The following is an 18,793-nucleotide window of genomic DNA, read 5'->3' as shown; positions in this document are numbered from 1 at the left end:
GTCATGTCCAGCTATGACCACCAGAACAGCAGATGAGGCAACTGCTACTGCAGTCCCAACTATCTGGGCTAGAATTTGACTTTCATGGACATCGTCTTGCTCAAGTCATCCCCACTCTCTTGGCCAACAAGGCTTTACAGGACAGTCGGCAGTGGGATGACCCCAAATGGCCAACTAGCCATCCCAGACTGCAGCACTAAAAGCCAGGGGAATCTTGCCTTCTAGTTTCAGAGTCCATCAAAGATTAACTCTCTCCATACGAACGGCGAAAGAGACAACGTTAATAGCGTCTCAACCCAATAACCACCATAAAAATATTACCAGCGGAAGGCTCTTACACTGAAGAGATGAATGTTGACAAAGAATACCACAATTCTGACGACGGAAGCTAAAGGTTGGGTCATTGAGACACCCACTGGACATCCGAGGGGTCTGTGTAGAGGAGAAGATAGGACTGGCCGTACTGAGTGAGTTAAGCTGTACGTGAACTCTCACTGCAGTGGAGTAATCATTAATCATACAGCTCTCTCTATTTGCTGTTGCCCCTACTGTAAGCTAATGTCAATCTCTGATACATCTGAGCGCTGAGCCCGAGATCATTTAGAAACAGTCACTTTATTTTCATTGCCCCTTCCTTTAAACCAATAACACTCAAGACACATTACATGAGTATCAATATTATTTACATGGATGTCTCCCGCGAACTGAGGATGACGATGTGTTGTACCATCAACAGTATACATCATCTGTGGACGTGCATGCAGAAGATCAAATATGCTTGTCGAAAACCCCATTATCCATGTCAGCGTTACGTGGGTTATGGCAAAGTGAGAGCTGTATTATCAATGGTTTCTCCAGTCAATGGGAAACCATTTACAGCTTAGTCTTTTGTGAAGGACTATGACTCTCAAACTAGGAGGCAAAATTGCACTGGCTCTTAGTGCTGCAGCCTTGTGGGCTAGTTGGCCTTTGGGAACCATCCCAACGCCGACTGTCCTAAAACCCTCTTGGCCGAGAGAGTGGGGATGTAAGTTGGGCAAGACACTCTCCACTATAATCAAATTCTACCCCAAATAGTCGGAACAGCAGTTGCCTCCTCTGCTGTTCTGATGGTCATAGTTGGACACAACTGACTATCATATATATAGGGTTATGGAAACAAGAACATACCTGGCATGCACCCCTCCCCAAACCACTCTCTCCCAAAAAACGCAGAATTACTGCCTACATGGCAGGGGTGAGTTTCAGTTTCAGTTTCAGTAGCTCAAGGAGGCATCACTGCGTTCGGACAAATCCATATACGCTACACCACATCTGCCAAGCAGATGCCTGACCAGCAGCGTAACCCAACGCGCTTAGTCAGGCCTTGAGAAAAAAAAAAAGAAAAAAAAAAGTGAATAAATAATAGATAATTTTACATAAATAAATAAATAATAATTATGATATAAAAAAAAAAAGAAAAAAAAAGGGGGTGAAAATGTGCATACACGTAAAAGCCCACTCGTGTATATGAGTGAACGTGGGATCTGCAGCCCACGAACAAAGGAGGAGAACCAGTGACATTTCCATCACCTCCATGTCGACTGTCCTACTCCCCAGCCATCTTCAAGTTCAAAAAGCATTGTGATCCCACTCCGTAAGCTCCTGTGTGAGTTGTCTTTCCTGGGCACTGAAAACAAACCAGGGGGCGCTGTGGCAGGGTCGGACAGGCGCTGGACTTCTGATCCGTAGTTCACCAGTGATCAGGAGCCAGCTGCATTGATTGGTTCTAACTTTTTGACAGTTACATGTAACTAAATGCCTACGTTGACTAACTACCCAACTGGTCAGTTCCATACTACACACAGTACCGGGTTACGACCATACTTGGCTCTTCCGTCCGAGCGGTCCAACTATCCCCAGGGCTTGAAGCCCTTTTACAACATGGCGCCGTGTCTGTGGAGGAATGGCACTTTTCTCTGATTTTCCTCAACTCACCCAGGTGTGAACTGGTACTTGACTCAGGAAGGGACTCAAACTCAGCACCCATCGCTCAACCAGTTTCTTCTTCTTCTTCGTTCGTGGGCTGCAACTCCCACGTTCACTCGTTAGTGCACGAGTGGGCTTTTACGTGCATGACTGTTTTTACCCCGCCATGTAGGCAGCCATACTCCGTTTTCGGGGGTGTGCATGCAGGGTATGTTCTCATTTCCATAACCCACCGAACGCTGACATGGATTACAGGATCTTTAACGTGCGTATTTGATCTTCTGCATGCGTATACACACAAAGGGGGTTCAGACACTAACAGGTCTCCAACATATGTTGACCTGGGAGATCACGAAAAATTTCCACCCTTTACCCACCAGGCGCCGTCACCGAGATTCGAACCCAGAACCCTCAGAATGAAAGTCCAATGCTTGAACCATTCGACTATTGCGCCCGTCAACCAGCTTCAAGAAAGACACTTTGTGGAACCTGCAGACTGGTGATGCAGGGATGGACTGTACGCGTGACATCAGCACAACGCTAAGTGTGCCAAGAATTTTCACACCTCTTCCATACACCCAGGATAATTCTACACACTAAGAAAACCTAATGCTGCTAATATTGTTCACTCATTTTCAAATATGGCTTTCACTGCATAATTTCACAAGCATGTAAAACATTAAAAAAAAAAAAAAAAAGCAGGAAAAAGTCAAGGAAACATAAACAGATTCTTTTTAGCCAAGGAAACGTACACAGGAAATAAGCCAGGGAAACACAACTGGGAAAAAGCCAGGGAAACACAAACGGGAAAAAGCCAGGGAAACGTACACAGGAAATAAGCCAGGGAAACACAAATGGAGAAAAAGCAGAGAAACGTACACAGGAAAACAAAGCCAGGAAACATATACATGAAAAAAAAGTCAGGGAAACGTACAACATACACAGGAAAAAAAGTCAGGGAAACGTACAACATACACAGGAAAAAAAGTCAGGGAAACGTACAACATACACAGGAAAAAAAGTCAGGGAAACGTACAACATACACAGGAAAAAAAGTCAGGGAAACGTACACAGGGGGAAAAAAAAGCCAGGGAAACACAAACGAGGAAAAAGCCAGGGAAACGTACACAGGTAAAAAAAAAAAAAAAAAAAAAAAGCCAGGGAAACACAAACGGGGAAAAAGCCAGGGAAATGTACACAGGAAAAAAGCCAGGGAAACACAAACAGGAAGAAGCCAGGTAAACGTACACAGGTAAAAAAAGCCAAAAAAAAAAGCCAGGGAAACACAAACGGCAAAAAGCCAGGGAAACACAAACGGCAAAAAGCCAGGGAAACACAAACGGCAAAAAGCCAGGGAAACGTACACAAGAAAAAAAAAGCCAGGGAAACACAAATGGGAAAAAGCCAGGGAAACGTACAACATACAAAGGAAAAAAACGTCAGGGAAACGTACAACATACACAGGAAAAAAAGTCAGGGAAATGTACAACATACAAAGGAACAAAGTCAGGGAAATGTACAACATACACAAAAAAAAGTCAGGGAAATGTACAACATACACAAAAAAAAGTCAGGGAAACGTACAACATACAAACGTACACAGGGGAAAAAAAAAGCCAGGGAAACACAAACAGGAACAAGCCAGGTAAACGTACACAGGTAAAAAAAAAAAAAAAAAAAAAAAAAGCCAGGGAAGCACAAACGGGGAAAAAGCCAGGGAAATGTACACAGGAAAAAACAAAGCCAGGAAAACACAAACAGGAAAAAGCCAGGTAAACATACACAGGTTAAAAAAAGAAAAAAAGAAAAAAGCCAGGGAAACACAAACGGCAAAAAGCCAGGGAAACGTAAACAGGAAAAGAAAAGAAGAAAGCTAGGGAACACAAACAGGGAAAAAGCCAGGGAAACGTACACAAGAAAAAAAAAGCCAGGGAAACACAAATGGGAAAAAGCCAAGGAAACGTACACAGGAAAAAAGCCAGGGAAACACAAATGGGAAAAAGCCAGGGAAACGTACACAGGGGGAAAAAAAGCCAGGGAAACACAAACGGGAAAAAGCCAGGGAAACGTACACAGGAAATAAGCCAGGGAAACACAAACGGGGGAAAAGCCAGGGAAACGTACACAGGAAAAAAAAAAGCCAGGGAAACGTACACAGGGAAAAAAAAGCCAGGGAAACGTACACAGGAAATAAAAGCCAGGGAGACACAAACGGGGAAAAAGCCAGGGAAACGTACACAGGGAAAAAAAAGCCAGGGAAACACAAATGGGAAAAAGCCAGGGAAACATACACAGGAAAAGAAAAGAAAAAGCCAGGAAAACACAAACAAACAAACAAAAAAAAGCAGACAAACATCACAAACCTGCAGCTCGTTCAACAAATCTTCGTAAGTGGCATCTTGCTGGTCCAGAAGAAACTCGATCACCACCTTTGCCATGTAGCACTTGACCTTCACACCATCCATATAGGGGGCAAAGGTCGGCGACGGAGCCATGAGGTAGTAAACTGCATACCCTGTCAATATCGCAACACACCGTTGAAAGACTGCAACGTATCTTTATTCTTTCTTTAACGATAAAAGATAGATCTACAGGCTTGCTAAGTTCATGACATGCATATTGAATACAGTTCTTGTTTATCTCTTATGATAAATGTCTTCTTCCGATGCTCGTCTGTTTCCCACCCTCTCTGTCAGAACAGTCCTTCAGTCGGCGTTATTTCATCTTTCCATAGCCGTCTGCTTCCCACCCTCTCTGTCAGAACAGTCCTTCGGTCGGCGTTATTTCATCTTTCCATAGCCGTCTGCTTCCCACCCTCTCTGTCAGAACAGTCCTTCGGTCGGCGTTATTTCATCTTTCCATAGCCGTCTGCTTCCCATCCCCTCTGTCAGAACAGTCCTTCGGTCGGCGTTATTTCATCTTTCCACAGCCGTCTGCTTCCCATCCCCTCTGTCAGAAGAGTCCTTCGGTCGGCGTTATTTCATCTCTCCATAGCCGTCTGCTTCCCACCCTCTCTGTCAGAACAGTCCTTCGGTCGGCGTTATTTCATCTTTCCATAGCCGTCTGCTTCCCACCCTCTCTGTCAGAACAGTCCTTCGGTCGGCGTTATTTCATCTCGGTCGGCGTTATTTCATCTTTCCATAGCCGTCTGCTTCCCACCCTCTCTGTCAGAACAGTCCTTCGGTCGGCGTTATTTCATCTCTCCATAGCCTAGCTGTCTGGAACCAGCTACCTGTGCAGATCAGGAACTCTTCTTTTCCCGCTTTATTCAAGTCTTCTCTGAAAACCACCGTCCCCACGCCACTGTTCTAACTGCGTGCTTATCACTGTGTTTGTGTGCATGCACGTGCATGCATGTGTGTACATCTCTACAGAGTCTGATCCCTCACACACACTCTGCAATTTCGGTAACAACTTAACACATGTAAAAGAATCCATGGCGACAAGAGAGCTGTGCCTGACAAAATTTGTTCATAAAACCCTTACTGCAGCGTCATTATAACTAGAACAAGTGGACAGAACAATTTTTTTCCCCTATTTCCAAGCTGAATTTGGTGTTGACAAATCATTTCCAGAGAAAATGAATTTGTAAGTTTAAGTTTACCACGGTCACACACACACACACACACTCAAACAGACACACACACACACAGCAGAAACACAATGTTATTTCATAGATTCACACTGCGTGTAGACACACACAAGAGCCAAGATGACCGGAAGTGTAGAATACGGCCTTATCACGTAGTCCTCAACCCTAAAAAGTGGACCTCCATAGCAGCAGCATTAAAATATGGATACTTATATATCTGTATAGCCCCTATCCTCAGTTGGAGACCTTCTTCTTCTTCTGCGTTCGTGGGCTTCAACTCCCACGTTCACTCGTATATATGCGAGTGGGCTTTTTACGTGTATGACCGTTTTTACCCCGCCATGTAGGCAGCCATACTCCGCTTTCGGGGGTGTGCATGCTGGGTATGTTCTTGTTTCCATAACCCACCGAACGCTGACAGGATCTTTAACGTGTGTATTTGATCTTACGCTTGCGTATACACATGAAGGGGGTTCAGGCACTAGCAGGTCTGCACGTATGTTGACCTGGGAGATCGTAAAAATCTCCACCCTTTACCCACCAGGCGCCGTCACCGTGATTCGAACCCGGGACCCTCAGATTGAAAGTCCAATGCTTTAACCATTCGGCTATGGCGCCCGTCTAGTTGGAGACCAAGCTCTGGGCGATTTACAAACTCGAGGTCACTTGCACAACAACCTGCCAACTTGGGTAGCTGATGGCTGCCACTGGGCGCTCATCATTCGTTTCCTGTTCCATTCAATCAGATTACAGGCATGCACACATTCACACTCAGACAGACATGTAACACGCTACCTGTATGACCATTTTGTTTATTTACCCCCGCCATGTAGGCAGCCATACTCTGTTTTAAGGGGGTGCGCATGCTGAGCATGTTCTGTTTTCTTCAAATTACTGACCTAAAAAGAAGAGATGTTTCTTCTTCTTCTTTGTTCGTGTGCTGCAACTCCCACATTCACTTGTATGTACCAGTGGGCCTTTATGCCATGTAGGCAGCCATACTCCATTTTCAGGGTTGTGCATGCTGGGTATATCACTGTTTCCATAACCCACCAACACTGACATGGATTACTGGATCTTTAACGTGCGTATCTAATCTTCTGCGTGCATATACACATGAAGGGGGGTTCAGGCACTAAGCAGGTCTGCACATATGTTGACCTGGGAGATCAGAGAAATCTCCACCCTTTACCCACCAGGCGCAGTAACTGAGCTGGCACCCTCAGAACGAAAGTCCATCTCTTCAACTTCTCCACTGTGCGTGTACATATGAGTGAACATGGGAATGAAGAAGAAGATGAAGAAGAATACAATGCTATAACATGGATTCACATTGTGTGTCAAAACACACTCGTGTGAGTTGAAACGAGCGCACTGCCAAACCTGTGGTGATGCCAATGTCTACCTCCCCGTCATGCCCAAACGTCCACCACTCCACGATCGGCCCCATCTGTCTGCACTCCACCCCTCCTGCAACACAACACGGTCCATTAACACCCCACCTGCAACACAACACAGTCCATTAACACCCTTCCTGCAACACAACACGGTCCACTAACACCCCTCCTGCAACACAACACGGTCCACTAACACCCCTCCTGCAACACAACACGGTCCATTAACACCCCTCCTGCAACACAACACAGTCCATTAACACCCCTCCTGCAACACAACACAGTCCATTAACACCCCACCCCTCCTGCAACACAACACAGTTCATTAACACCCCACCCCTCCTGCAACACAACACGGTCCACTAACACCCCTCCTGCAACACAACACGGTCCATTAACACCCCCACCTGCAACACAACGCAGTCCATTAACACCCCTCCTGCAACACAACACGGTCCATTCCCTCCTGCAACACAACACAGTCCCCCTGCAACACAACACAGTCCATTAACAACCCACCCCTCCTGCAACACAAAACGGTCCATTAACACCCCTCCTGCAACACAACACGGTCCATTCCCTCCTGCAACACAACACAGTCCCCCTGCAACACAACACAGTCCATTAACAACCCACCCCTCCTGCAACACAAAACGGTCCATTAACACCCCTCCTGCAACACAACACGGTCCATTCCCTCCTGCAACACAACACAGTCCCCCTGCAACACAACACAGTCCATTAACAACCCTCCTGCAAACAACATGGTCCACTAACACCCCTCCTGCATTAACACCCCTCCTGCAACACAACACAGTCCATTAACACCCCTCCTGCAACACAACACGGTCCATTAACACCCCTCCTGCAACACAACACAGTCCACCTGCAACACAACACAGTCCATTAACAACCCTCCTGCAACACAACACAGTCCATTAACAACCCTCCTGCAACAAACACAGTACATTAACACAGTCCATTAACACCCCACCCCACCTGCAACACAACACAGTCCATTAACACCCCACCCCTCCTGCAACAGTCGGTTAACCCTCTTACCCCCAGGTTGCTCAGCACTAATCACCCCTGAAATCCCATGCCAAGGTGAATAACTCTTGCGATTTTCGATAGTGGGTAATTATAAACATTGATTAAAAATATAATTACCTTCTTTTGTTGCACATGTTTATTTTTCCTGCGTTCTACACATAATAAAGTTGCAGAAGAATTTTTGTTTCCAGGCTCATGTTGCTTTGAATTCACACACAAAAAATAAATGTATCAAATTTGATGGTTAACTTTGAAAAAAATTCTTTTAATTACAGTATGATTTAAAAAAAAAAAAAAGTTTATCTAGTCTGCAGTGACTTCTAACACATCTTCTTTTTATTCTTTTTCTTACTCAACTTGAATTCCAACAATGAACATGCTGATTTTTATGTTCTTTTCATTTTGAGGGATGGTGTGTTTTCCTATGATGGTCGGGAGAAAAACAACAGCAAACAAACAAAAACAAACAACAAACCTACCTCACATGTATTTTCTCCATAATGAAAAGAAAAATATAATCCATTTAACTAGCAAAATCAGGAAGATTGTGCAGAATGTCAATGAGTATCAGTGCAATCAACAACTGACAGTATCGATTCCGACGGTCTGGCGATCGATTTATGATTTCGGAGGTCCGGCGATTGATTCACGATTTTGGAGGTCCGGTGATCGATTCACACACAAGTACCAACTACACTCTCAATATCGGTAAAACTCAGTCAGTGGATGTCTATGTCACTCAGTACGATCGACTTTTACAAAATTCTCACGCAGAAAATCATCTTCAGAATAGTCATTCGGATTACGCTACTACGATCGACAGTCATCGAACTTATCTTGCAACTTTGAAACTTCAAAACTTTGGCAAAACTTTATCAAATCAGTAGTATATTCCATTGAACTAGCACATTCAGGAAGATCGTGCAAAATACCAACAGATATCAGTGAAATCAAGACTAACTCACTGACAGTATTGATTTCTGAGGTCTGGCATTTGATTCATGATTTCGGAGGTCTGGCGATCGATTCACATTGAAGTGACCAACTTCACTCTCATTGTCGGCAAAACTCGGTCAGTCGATATCTAGATCTCTCAGTTCAGTCAATTTTTACAAGATTCTCATGCAAAAATAATTAAAACGGTTCAAAGTCATCTTCAGAATAGGCGTTCAGATTACGCTAAAACTTTCGGCAATCATCAAACCCCTTGCAACTTTAAAAATTCACAACTTTGTCAAAATTCAAGCAAATCGGACTCTGAAAAGTGCAAAATGCATGGCAGGAAGTGCCAAAAACGAGGCTGTGAATCTCGCGAGAGTCTCGTTTATGTAAACAACAATGGCTGCGTCCATAGTAAGCATGTGTTTAGACGACGGTACCAGGTGGGTGGGGGTGTTACACTGCAAGTCGACATTGGGCGAGTTGGGGGTATAATGGTTAACACCCCTCTTGAAACATAACACAGTCCCTTGAGTTCCCCTCTATTTGGTTTAACCTGTTCAAACCTAAGGAGTACCCAGCCTTGGCAGGATCTCCTGCCATATCATTGCACAAAAACAAAACAATATACTGCAACTGACTGGTTATTCCTCCAAACTGACACATTGGGGGGGGGGGGGGACACAGCCAGAAATACTGCAGCAGTTTGTTCCCTTTGTCTTCGCTTTGTGCATATGTAGGAACGTGTGCACACCATTTTAATGAAACAAATTTCAGTTCCATTCAATTCAGTTCAATTCAAAATACTTTACTGTCTGCTTCAACCAAAACAGAAAATTCTCTTTCGCCTCACTTAAAATAAAATACCCGTCAGCAAAAATCAAACAGAAAAAAACAAACAACTGACACACCCTTCACTGATAACCATGCACACATCAATTATTATGTAAAAAGAAAAACATGTGGGTAAGATACTATTACATTATGATTTAGAGTGAAACAACTGTGTGTGTGTTGTGTGTGTGTCCGTGCGTGTGCATGCATCGTTATGTGCAAGTGCATGTGCGCATGTGCATGTGTGCGCCTACATGTGTGAGAGTGTATGCATGCATATGCGCCCGCGTATATGTGTGCGACAAATTTCAACACCGGGGCACTGCTTGTCCTCGAGGCTGAACGAGTTGATTAAACGCCTGTTCAACACCCACAGGACTGGGACAAATATGTGCCTCCCCCAGGCTTAGTAGGTGGTGTCCTAAGTACGTTAAAAAACAGAACAGGCACCACTGAACACCACCGAAGTGACTCAGCAGCAGTGCAGGGTCTCCTCTGGTGTGTGGCCTCCTGGCGACCTAACATCGATGGTTCCCTGTGGACTGCCGAAGCTGGAACTGTGACAGACGAACCCGGGTGTGGCCGTGTATGGGGGAATCTAAACGAGCGGTGTGGGAGTAATGCCACTGACACGGTGCAGATGTTGGGGCAGCAAAAAAAAAAAAAAGAAGGTTAACACCCCTCCTGCAACACAACACAGTCCATTGAGTTCCTCTCTATTTTGGTTTAACCTGTTCAAACCTAAGGAATTTCCAGCCTCGGCAGGATCTCCTGCCATATCATTGCACAAAAACAAAACAATATACTGCAACTGACCGGTTTTTCCTCCAAACTGACACACTGGGGGGGACACAGCCAGAAATACTGCAGCAGTTTGTTCCCTTTGTCTTCGCTCTTTGTGCATATGTAGGAACGTGTGCACACCATTTTAACGGAACAAATTTCAACACCGGGGCATTGCTTGTCCTCGAGGCTGAACGAGTTGATTAAACGCCTGTTCAACACCCACAGGACTGGAACAAATATGTGCCTCCCCCGGGCTTAGTAGGTGGTGTCCTAAGTACGTTAAAAAACAGAACATGCACCACTGAACACCACCGAAGTGACTCAGCAGCAGTGCAGGGTCTCCTCTGGTGTGTGGCCTCCTGGCGACCTAACATCGATGGTTCCCTGTGGACTGCCGACGCTGGAACTACGACGGACGAACCCGGGTGTGACAGCGTATGGGGGAATCTAAATGAGCGGCGTGGGAGTAATGCCACTGAAACGGTGCTGATGATGGGGCAGCAAAAAAAATAAATAAATAAAATAAATAAATAAATATGTGCCTCCCCCCCTCCCCTCCCCCTGCCCAAATCTTACCACCAGGAAGAGACGATATGCACAAATCAGAAACAAGCTGAAACTTTCAAGATTTTTCAATAAATGACACACCTCAAGAATTAAGGGATGAGAAGAAGGAGAAGAAGAAGAAGAAGAAGAAGAAGAAGAAAACGCACAGACGTGGTTTTCATACTGAGCATCGTCAAAATTCCTCTCACCCTTGGGGCTGGGGTCTCTGGCGGTGATGGGCTTCACGAAGCCGCTGACGAGGAGTTCCGTGCTGTTCTCCAGCAGACCCGTGTCGAAGGAGGTCAGGTGGCGATTCTCGTCGTACACACTGCACACACACACACACACACACACAAACAGCAACCTGGTGGTCTGAACCAATATATAGACGGGAAAAACATCAGACACACAAACACAGAAACACAACACACATATAAACCACGTACACATACCACACACACACAACACAGACATACCACCCACACACACACACCACACACACAACACAGACATACCACACACACACACACATACCACACACACACACATAACACCCACACCCAATACCACACACAATACCACACACACACACACACAATACCACACACACATACCACACACACACACACACACGATACCACACACACACACCACACACAATACCACACACACACACACAATACCACACACACACACACAATACCACACACACACACGATACCACACACACACCACACACAATACCACACACACACACACAATACCACACACACACATACCACACACACACACACACATACTACACACACATTACACACAATACCACACACAATACCACACACCCACACACAAACACACATACTACACACACACATAATACCACACAAACACACATACCCCCCACCCCCCACACGTAACACCCACACACAATACCACACACACATATCAAACACACACACACACACACACATCCCCCCACCCACACCCACACACAATACCACATACAACACAGACATTCTCACAGACATACAAGACACGCCCACAACACACAATGATTTTGTTTTACACACAAATAACACCTGCATAAAAACCCCCACTAATATTCTACACATAAGATGTTTGTCTAAGAAATGTGTTTGGGCAGATGACTTGCGTCAAGACATTAATTTGGCAACTGAAATTTTCAACATATTTTGTTTTACTTCTGAACTTCTTTACTTAAAAACGGTCATACACGTAAAAGCCCACCTGTGTACGTACGAGTGAACGTAGGAATTGCAGCCCGCGAATGACAAAGAAGAAGAACTTCTGAACAAAACTGCTCTAGCGTGTGGCCTCCGGGAGACCCGACATCAATAGTGGAGTGATGGCCTAGAGATAACGCGAGAGAATCTGAGCAAGAGATTCTGAGTGCACTGGTTCGAATCACAGCTCAGCCGCAGATATTTTCTCCCCCTCCACTAGACCTTGAGTGGTGGTCTGTACGCTGCTGGTCAGGCATCTGCTGAACAGATGTATTGTATTGTATTGTATTGTGCTGTATTGTATTGTATTGAATTGTACTGTATTGTATTGTATTGTATTGCATTACTCTTTTTATCACAAACAGATTTCTCTGTGTGAAATTCAGGCTGCTCTCCCCAGGAAGAGACCCATCGCTGGGCTGAGAGCGCCACCCATTTTTGGGGGTTATTTTTTTCTGCCTGCAATTCTATTTTGTTTTTCTAACAAAGCGGATTTTTCAACAGGAATTTTGCCAGGAACAACCCTTTTGTTGACATAGGTTCTTTTACATGCGCTAAGAGCATGCTGCACACGGGACCTCAGTTTATCTATCGTCTCATCCAAATGACCCACATCCAGACCACCACTCAGGGTCTAATGGAGGGGGAGAAAATACTGGCGACTGTGGGGGGAGGGGGCGCCGCTGGGGGGGCGGGGGGATTCGAGCCAGTGCACTCAAGATTCTCTCGTTGCTTCCTATGCGAACGCGTTACCACCAGGCCGAGATGGCGCAGCGCACAAGGATCTGTCTGTCAGAGCGCAGTGACTCCTCTTTGAGAAAGAGGAACAGGAAGTGGACGGAAGGTGAACGCATGCAGCAGACTGAGCGTACTCACGAGAAGTGGGTCAGCTTGTACTCGGGGTGCTTGTCGTAGCTGCCGCCCAGGGTGGAGGACGCCGCCTGCAGCTTGGGGTCCACCAGGGCAATGAACTCCTCCACCTGTCCACACAATGCACAACACAGCGCACAACACCTGTCAACAGTAAACACGTCAACAGTAAACATGTCAACCCTCAACATGTCAACAAGCATGTCAACAGTAAACATGTCAATAATAAGCATGTCAACAATAAGCATGTCAACAGTAAACATGTCAATAATAAGCATGTCAACAATAAGCATGTCAACAGTAAACATGTCAATAATAAGCATGTCAATCATAAGCATGTCAACAATAAACACATTAACAGTAAACATGTCAATAATAATAATAAGCATGTCAACAATAAGCATGTGAACAGTAAACATATCAATAATAAGCATGTCAACAGTAAACATGCCAATAATAAGCATGTGAACAGTAAACATATCAATAATAAGCATGTCAACAGTAAACATGCCAATAATAAACATGTCAACAGTAAACATGTCAACAATAAACACGTCAATAAGCATGTCAACAGTAAACATGTCAACAATAAACACATCAATAAGTATGTCAACAATAAACATTTCAATAATAAGCATGTCAACAATAAGCATGTCAATAAGCATGTCAACAGTAAACACGACAATAACAAGCATGTCAACAGTAAACACGTCAATAATATGCAGGTCAACAATAAGCATGTCAACAGTAAACATATCAATAATAAGCATGTCAACAGTAAACATGTCAATCATAAGCATGTCAACAAAAAAACATGTTAACAGTAAACGTGTCAATAATAAGCATGTCAATAGTAAACATGCCAATAATAAACATGTCAACAGTAAACATGTCAACAATAAACACGTCAATAAGCATGTCAACAGTAAACATGTCAACAATAAACACATCAATAAGTATGTCAACAATAAACATTTCAATAATAAGCATGTCAACAATAAGCATGTCAATAAGCACATCAACAGTAAACACGACAATAACAAGCATGTCAACAATAAACATTTCAATAATAAGCATGTCAACAATAAGCATGTCAACAGTAAACATATCAATAATAAGCATGTCAACAATAAACACATCAATATTAAGTATGTCAACCCTAAACACATCAACAATAAAGACGTCAATAGTATATGCATGTCAACAGTAAACATGTCAACAGTAAACACATCAATAATAACCATGTCAACAGTAAACATGTCAACAGTAAACACATCAATAACCATATCAACAGTAAACACGCCAACCATAAACACATCAATAAGCATGTCAACAGTAAACACGCCAACCATAAACACATCAATAAGCATGTCAAAAGTAAACACGTCAATAATACGCATGTCAACAGTAAAGACGACAATAACAAGCATGTCAACATTAAACACATCAATAATAAGCATGTCAACTGTTAACACATCAACATTAAACCTGTCAACAATGAGCATATCAGCACTAAACATGACAATGACAATCCTTCCAATGATAAACACTTCAACAACAAGCACATGAACAGCAAACTTGTCAACCATAAACACTTCAACAATTAACCTGTCAGCGATAAAACATTTTAACAACACACGCAGCACACACGTCTACAATAAACATGTCAACAATGCATACAGCACACACGTAAACATGTCAACAATGGTAAACATGTCAACAATAAATTCAACAAGAACTCAAACAGCAAACCTATCAACAATGCACACACACACACACACACACACACACACACACACACACACACAGAGTTTAACTCTTTCACTGCCATAGGCGACTTTTGTCGACATCAAGGTGTCATATTGATGAGATCATTCTTCACACTGTAACAAAGCTCAACAGCTGCAGCCAGTATCAGTATCAGTATCAGTAGCTCAAGGAGGCGTCACTGCGTTCGGACAAATCCATATACGCTACACCACATCTGCCAAGCAGATGTCTGACCAGCAACGTAACCCAATGCGCTTGAGAAAAAAAAAAAAAAAAAAAAAGTCTTTGATTCCAGAATAGTAAGCATCAATGTAGAAATTGTTTAACTCACTCAGTACGGCCAGTCCTCTCTTCTCCTCTACACAGACCCCTCGGATGTCCAGTGGGTGTCTGAATGACCCAACCTTTAGCTTCCGTCGTCAGAATTGTGGTATTCTTTGTCAATATTCACCTCTTCAGTGCAAGAGCCTTCCGCTAGCAATATTTTGATGATGGTAATTGGGGTGAAACGCTGTTAACGTCGTCTCTTTCGCCGTTCGTATGGAAAGAGTTAAGATGAATGTGGCATGAAAACACAAGAAAGACAGACGACTAGCAATGTGTCACTTGAACGTGACAATAAAACATGTTTCCTGCCAACAGAACCAATGACTGACCTTCCCCCCCCCCGACCCAGTTTGAACTGAACAAGTTCATTGCGTTGTTTTGACATGAACCGAAGCCTGCGACTGAGAGCATCCTATCTAAAATATCTGGCCCTGGGGAGTGTTTTCCTCACATAAACCTGGCAGTCTTCTTCCTCTTCTTCTTCATCTGTGGGCTGCAACTCCCACGTTCACTTGTATGCAAACGAGTGGGCTTTTACGTGTATGACCGTTTTTACCCCGCCATATAGGCAGCCATACTCCGCTTTCGAGGGATAACCTGGCAGTGAAAGAGTTAGAATCCCCCGATTCTTACAGCATCTTCAGAATCCCCTTGGAAAACCTTGAGCTCCGGGTTCCCGAGCTCTTGTTTGCACTCCGAACAGTACGCTGACGACACACATTCATCGCTGAAACATAAAAAGAAAGCAAACAACTTTCACAAGTACAATAATACATCAAAACAACAACAACACTAATATCAATACTAACAACGGTACAATCAACAATAATAACAATAGTAATATGTGTAGGTATGACAGTCAGTTGTGTCTGACTACGATCAGACTACCTAGGCACAAATTAGATTAAAGTGGAGAGTCTTTCCCCCCAAGTTACATCCCCACTCTCTCGGCCAAGAGGGTTTCAGGACAGTCGGTGCTGGGATGGTCCACAAATGTGAACTAACCCCCCCCCAAAGCTGCAGCATAATAATGGAAACCTACAAAGCACACTGCCCAGAAAACTACCTTAAAGTGAAGATGAATGCATACCCCATAATAAATCTGAACTGAATAAAACGAGTCATTTAAAAGAAAAGCGCAAAAAGGGGCCTGGGTTTCAATCCCAGTCTCGCCCTTTTCCCCAAAGTCTGACTGGAAAATAGAATAGAATAGAATATGTCTTTATTACCAAGTGTACCGGGGTCACAAGGAATATTGGGGGGGGGGGGGGGGGGGGATAGTACATAACAAGATACGAACATAGATCGAAAATCATACACAAACACAGATACAGTAGAAATGAGATACATACAAGCGCATATCAATATAAAAACTTGTGCATACTCATGCATGCACGCACTGCACACACACACACACACACACACACAAGTTTGAACAGAAGCTGCATGTTACATGTGGATGGGGCTGATGACTAGATATTCAGGTAGATGGTTGTTGGTTGCACAATTCTATTTATCACACTGGATTTGTTCGAGAGACAGGGCATTGACTGCTTTGGGGAAAAAGCTACTGGCGAAGCGATTGGTTTTTCATCTTTATACTTCTGTACCGTCGACCAGAGGAGAGCATCTCAAAAATCCCAAAAGCTGGAGTGATTTGTCCTGCCTGATTGATTTTGCTTTTAAAATCAAACTGAGCATCCAGTCTTTTGGAACGGACAAGGTCACTTGAACAGCACTTTCACTTGATGAACATGAACGCAAGGTGAAGGTCGCTGCTGCTTCGTAGCTTGCACTGTCGTCTGCTAAGTCAATCGCCTTCAATCTGAAGGCTGGATCATAGGCATTAAGTCGCATTTTCGGCATGATGAGGGTATGCGCTTGAGCAGAGTAGACCTGAATGCTGATCTGAAGGCTTTAATATGTGCGGATTTCATTTATAAAACATGAACAGTTAGCACACTAACCTGAAGCTCATCCAAAAATTCATGGACAGAAATCATGATTTGGTTGAGCTGAAGGGCAGCTAAGAATAGACGAGAACGTGACACATTTCCGGGATCGTTAAAATCCTAAGATAAGCCGCATCACTGCATAAGCCGCAGAGGTTGAAGCTGGGAGAAAAAGTCGCGGCTTATAGACCGAACTTTATGGCATGCGATGCACTCAAGGCCTGACCAGCTGCACTGGGGTCATGCTGATGTAGCGGCTTACGATCCACCCTGTTTACGCATACCCAGATTCAGAACAGCATGCGCTTGGCGCACTGAAAAAGAACCCATGGCAACATCAAGTGCTGTCCTCTGGAAGGAAAAACTCAGTAGATGGGAAAATCCGCTCTGCTAAATACACAAACATGTACTGTAATCTTCGGTCTATTGAGTGCACTGGTATATAAGCTGCACCCACTTAATTTTCTTCATGCACTTCATACACACATAAGCCGCACTTGTTACCGGTACCGGAACACACACCGATACTACAGAAAAGCTGTCAATACTGTAGGTTATGAAATAAACACAAGCGGAAACAACACAAAGAAAAGCAAGGGAAAATAATGCTAGTGCCACAAAAAAAGAACGAAAATAAGATCCATAATTTAGGGATAGTCAAATCTATTCAACGTCATCCTGCTCACTAAATCCACTGAATCTTCGTCTTCAGTGTCTGAGTTGAAGAGAACCAGCACAGCTTCCTCCGCCATCTTGTCACTGACTTCAGCCTCACTTTCACTTGATGAACATGAACGCAAGGTGAAGGTCGCTGCTGCTTCGTAGCTTGCACTGTCGTCTGCTAAGTCGATTGCCTTCAATTTGAAGGCTGGATCATAGGCATTAAGCAGAGCAGACCTGAATGCTGATCTGAAGGCTTTAATATGTGCGGATTTCATTTATAAAACATGAACAGATAGCACACTAACCTGAAGCTCATCCAAAAATTCATGGACAGAAATCATGATTTGGTTGAGCTGAAGGGCAGCTAAGAATAGACGAGAACGTGACACATTTCCGGGATCGTTAAAATCCTCAGATAAGCCGCATCACTGCATAAGCCGCAGAGGTTGAAGCTGGGAGAAAAAGTCGCGGCTTATAGACCGAACTTTATGGTATGCGATGCACTCAAGGCCTGACCAGCTGCACTGGGGTCATGCTGATGTAGCGGCTTCCGATCCACCCTGTTTACGCATACCCAGATTCAAACACTACACTGCTGGCTGCCTTTCCTTCCCCGTCTCTGGACCTTGCTTTTGGAATGAACTTCCGACGGGCGCAACAGCCGAATGGTTAAAGCGTTGGACCCTCAATCTGAGGGTCCCGGGTTCGAATCATGGTGAGGGCACCTGGTGGGTAAAGGGTGGGGATTTTTACGATCTCCCAGGTCAACATATGTGCAGACCTGCTAATGCCTGAACCCCCTTCGTGTGTATACGCAAGCAGAAGATCAAATACGCACGTTAAAGATCCTGTAAT

At 44.1% G+C, this 18,793-nt stretch overlaps 1 protein-coding gene across 1 annotated transcript in view; it reads right to left on the bottom strand.

The window, feature by feature from the left end:
• Nucleotides 1–18,793, bottom strand: part of LOC143276047 (DNA (cytosine-5)-methyltransferase 1-like) — a 97,783-nt gene that overhangs the window by 69,826 nt on the left and 9,164 nt on the right. Inside the window, exons 5-9 of the mRNA XM_076580434.1 lie at nucleotides 15,957–16,050; nucleotides 13,233–13,336; nucleotides 11,322–11,440; nucleotides 6,944–7,030; nucleotides 4,332–4,483 (exon numbers count right to left, since the gene is read on the bottom strand). Of these exons, the coding sequence (XP_076436549.1) occupies nucleotides 4,332–4,483; nucleotides 6,944–7,030; nucleotides 11,322–11,440; nucleotides 13,233–13,336; nucleotides 15,957–16,050 (556 nt within the window). The remainder of the gene's footprint in view (nucleotides 1–4,331; nucleotides 4,484–6,943; nucleotides 7,031–11,321; nucleotides 11,441–13,232; nucleotides 13,337–15,956; nucleotides 16,051–18,793) is intronic.

This window comes from Babylonia areolata, chromosome 31 (assembly GCF_041734735.1).
Source record: "Babylonia areolata isolate BAREFJ2019XMU chromosome 31, ASM4173473v1, whole genome shotgun sequence".
Classification (NCBI taxonomy): domain Eukaryota; kingdom Metazoa; phylum Mollusca; class Gastropoda; order Neogastropoda; family Buccinidae; genus Babylonia; species Babylonia areolata.
This window is presented reverse-complemented; position numbering and strand designations above follow the sequence as displayed.